Here is a 3,312-nt window from a genome sequence, read left to right on the forward strand (position 1 = left end):
GCGGATTTGTCATTTCAAGAGGAAAACGAGGCATCCTGATGCCCTTTCCTCCCGCCCCTGACACCAAGGCACAAAACCAAGTAGGAGAAATGCAAAATCTATCGTCTGGGGAAGAACAGCCGGAGCAGGGACTCCTGCTGCAACCAGTGACAGCACCAGCCCCACCGGGGGCTAAAGGCTGGTGCTGGGGCATGCAACACCGTGGGCAAAAATTTCAAGAGGAAAACGAGGCATCCTGATGCCCTTTCCTCCCGCCCCTGACACCAAGGCACAAAACCAAGTAGGAGAAATGCAAAATCTATCGTCTGGGGAAGAACAGCCGGAGCAGGGACTCCTGCTGCAACCAGTGACAGCACCAGCCCCACCGGGGGCTAAAGGCTGGTGCTGGGGCATGCAACACCGTGGGCAAAACGCCGTCTGCACCGGTCACCCACTGAGGTTTGAAAGAGGATTAAGCCTCTGGCAGTGGTTTCAGAGTCCTTACGCACAAGCTCCAGGGGTCGGTGTTTGTCAGGTACCTACATTATTTAGGGTGGTCTGTTCTGTTTGCAGGTGTGAGATGTGCAGATATTTAATTGTGCACGGGGAGGGCACGATTAAACCGCTACAGCCTCAGCAGTGTGCCCTGGGGAGGGGCAGCAGAACCTGCCTCGGTATGTGGCTCCAGAGCATCTGCTGGAGGACAGCGGGAGCTTTCTGTGTCCCACAAAGCGTCTGAAAATGTTACAACACGCCAGCAGTAAAGCACAAGCTCACAAAGCAGCACCCGTCCTGCACTGTGCTGTGTTGTCCTGGAAGGTGCTAACCCCAGCCCCGGGTCCACCAGCCCATGGATGGGGCCACCCAGCAGCTCTTGCTGCGTTTGGGATCATGCTCTGGCCGCTGTCTACCAGCATTTGGGTTTTTTCGTGCTGTCTCCAGCCCAGAGAAAGGAGGAGAAAAGGGAAGGCTGAGATGCTGCTGGAGCCCTGGGAAGGGCATCTGCAGCCCCGACTGCCACCACGGGGTCAGGAAAAGCACCTGTATCGCCCTTAGTGTGTGTTTTTCAGGCCCAAAGCTCTCAGCTGCAAAGGGAAGGAGGTGGAAAACGTTTTCAACATCCGGACGCCCGAAGATGCCAACCGTGTTGTGAAGCTGGCCACGAGCAAGAACGTGGTCATCGTGGGAGCATCCTTCCTGGGTGAGCACTCGCTCTGCAGGCGTCCGCGTCTCGGCTATCCGCGTCTTCCTGCAGATGGTCCCAGTCCCTCGCCCTGTTTGACACTGCCCAGTTAGAGGTAACCCCCAGCCCTGCTCCAAACTGGACCTCAGGGTAGTCCAACCTCCAGCTCCAGGTGGGTGGCGAGGACATCTTGCTGAAGAAATTGGTCTTACCGGACCAGCTGTCCCAGTCTGAAAAGCATACGGCGAGTCCCGAACTGGTGCTCGGGTGGTCTCAAACCCAGCGTCTCTAGATTTGCCTGCAGTTGGGAGCGTCTTGCTGGTAGTTGAAAGCCCGTGGGTTTATTTCGTGACTTTTTTAGCAGAATGGTGAAACTTTAAAATTCACAGGAAAAATCTTGCAGTTTCTTTGACGGTCCTTTTTGCTTGACACGGCTCTGACGGAATTACCGTGTGTCCCACAGGCCCTAAGCACAAGAGGTTATTAGTCAGGAAACGTCGTATAAAATATGTTAGGTATTTGGGTTTCTTCTTTTTTTTTAAAAAACCCAAACCCTATTTTAATGGTTCAGCCGATCCCACCTACAGAAAAACACGTGGTGTGGGGCCCAACTGCAAACTGCATGTCGTGGAGAAGATTCATCTCCAAAAAAATCCCGTGGACAGAAAGCGTCAGGGTGAAGGTTCCCCTGCAGCTGGCAGCTAAAATCCTCCCGTTCTGACTGGAGAACACGGCTGGTCACAGGGGCTCACAGCCCGCAGCTCATGACCCCTGCTGAGACAGGCCCAGCCCTAAGACCAAGGTTTCCCTCATCTGAGGTCCATTGCTCCAAGTCCTGCGGCTTCCCGCGGCGCTCTGGGACTTCTGCGTGGCCAGTTCCCCCCTTTCCATCTTCAAACCTGCTCCTCAGAACAAATTGCCATCAGTCATAAACCTCCCCTGAATGGCCTGGCCCCACGTGGCTACCAGCTCTGGTGGCACCCTAGATCTCCCTGTAGAGCAGCTCCAACCTCCCCAGCCAGGAGCGGGCAAGGCCACTCCTCCACTGTGGCCGGTGCCAGGGACACAGAGCAGTGCTGGGGGGGGTGTCCCGCGACCACTCAGACCTGCTTCTGTTCCCCAGGGATGGAGGTGGCCGCCTACCTCGCAGAGAGGGCCCACTCGGTGTCCGTGGTGGAGCTGGAGGAAGTTCCCTTCAGGAAGTTCTTTGGAGAGAGGGTTGGCCGTGCTGTCATGAAGGTGACCTCGCTTTCCCATCTGGGGGGTGGTTGTGGTGACAGAGTGGGTTCTGCTTTCACTTACTGCACTAATTAATTCGTTATTGGCATTTGCGGATGATGTGATGGCACCAGGCCTTAGAAAGAAAGAACGGGCTGCGTCCTCCCTCCCGTGGTCCCCCTTCTCCTAGTCCACCCCCTTGCAGAGCACCTTCTCCTGGACATGTGCTGGGGACGGAGGTGGTGCCACGAGCCCAGGGGTGGGCAGAACAGTGCCAGGGACAAAGGGACGCCTGGAGCGGGGGTGGTTCAGGGTCCTGATGTCCCCTGCTCCGTCCTGTGTCATCCCTCCAGATGTTCGAGAGCAACAGGGTGAAGTTCTACATGCAGACGGAGGTGTCGGAGCTGCGGGAGCAGGAGGGCAAGGTAGGGTGAGGGCAGAGGCTCCCTGAGGGATCCCCCCAGGACTGCCGGTCCCTTCACCACCGGGGTTTTGCCTTCTCCTCTTTCCTGGCCCCTGAAATTCATATTCCTGGGTTTAGCTCCCGGGACCGCATGTGCTCCAGCACAGTGTGGGGATAGTTTCATGGCTTCCACCCTCCTCCTGCTACCATTATCAGGAGTTATCATCCACCTTGCATGTCAGAAATGACACCAGCTGCCAGCTTGGCTTGACGCTGCTACAGCGCTGGGGTTTTTGTCTCTCAAACAACCATGCTGTCCCCCCGTGTCTCACGCAGCTGAAGGAGGTCGTGCTGAAGAGTGGGAAGGTCCTGCGCGCCGATGTGTGCGTCGTGGGTGTTGGTAAGGGGCTGCGGCTGCAGGTGTGGAGCCTGGTGGGCTGGCGGTGCTTGGCTCGGTGGAGGAGAAGCTCTGGGGGATGTGGTGGCGATGGGTCCCCGGGGCTGGGCTGCTGTGCCCCGTGGGGCTGCC

The 3,312-nt window shown here is 57.2% G+C and overlaps 1 protein-coding gene across 1 annotated transcript in view; it reads left to right on the forward strand.

Annotated features, from left to right (window-relative positions):
• The window catches only part of AIFM3 (apoptosis-inducing factor, mitochondrion-associated, 3), a gene marked incomplete at its 5' end in the record, with an annotated part of 14,752 nt that overhangs the window by 8,161 nt on the left and 3,279 nt on the right, over positions 1-3,312 (forward strand). The window contains 4 exons of the mRNA XM_010142314.1: positions 1,050-1,180; positions 2,286-2,401; positions 2,734-2,805; positions 3,120-3,183. Coding sequence (XP_010140616.1) covers positions 1,050-1,180; positions 2,286-2,401; positions 2,734-2,805; positions 3,120-3,183 — 383 coding nt within the window. The remainder of the gene's footprint in view (positions 1-1,049; positions 1,181-2,285; positions 2,402-2,733; positions 2,806-3,119; positions 3,184-3,312) is intronic.

Source organism: Buceros rhinoceros, unplaced genomic scaffold (genome assembly GCF_000710305.1).
Source record: "Buceros rhinoceros silvestris isolate BGI_N320 unplaced genomic scaffold, ASM71030v1 scaffold8128, whole genome shotgun sequence".
In the NCBI taxonomy this organism is placed as follows: domain Eukaryota; kingdom Metazoa; phylum Chordata; class Aves; order Bucerotiformes; family Bucerotidae; genus Buceros; species Buceros rhinoceros.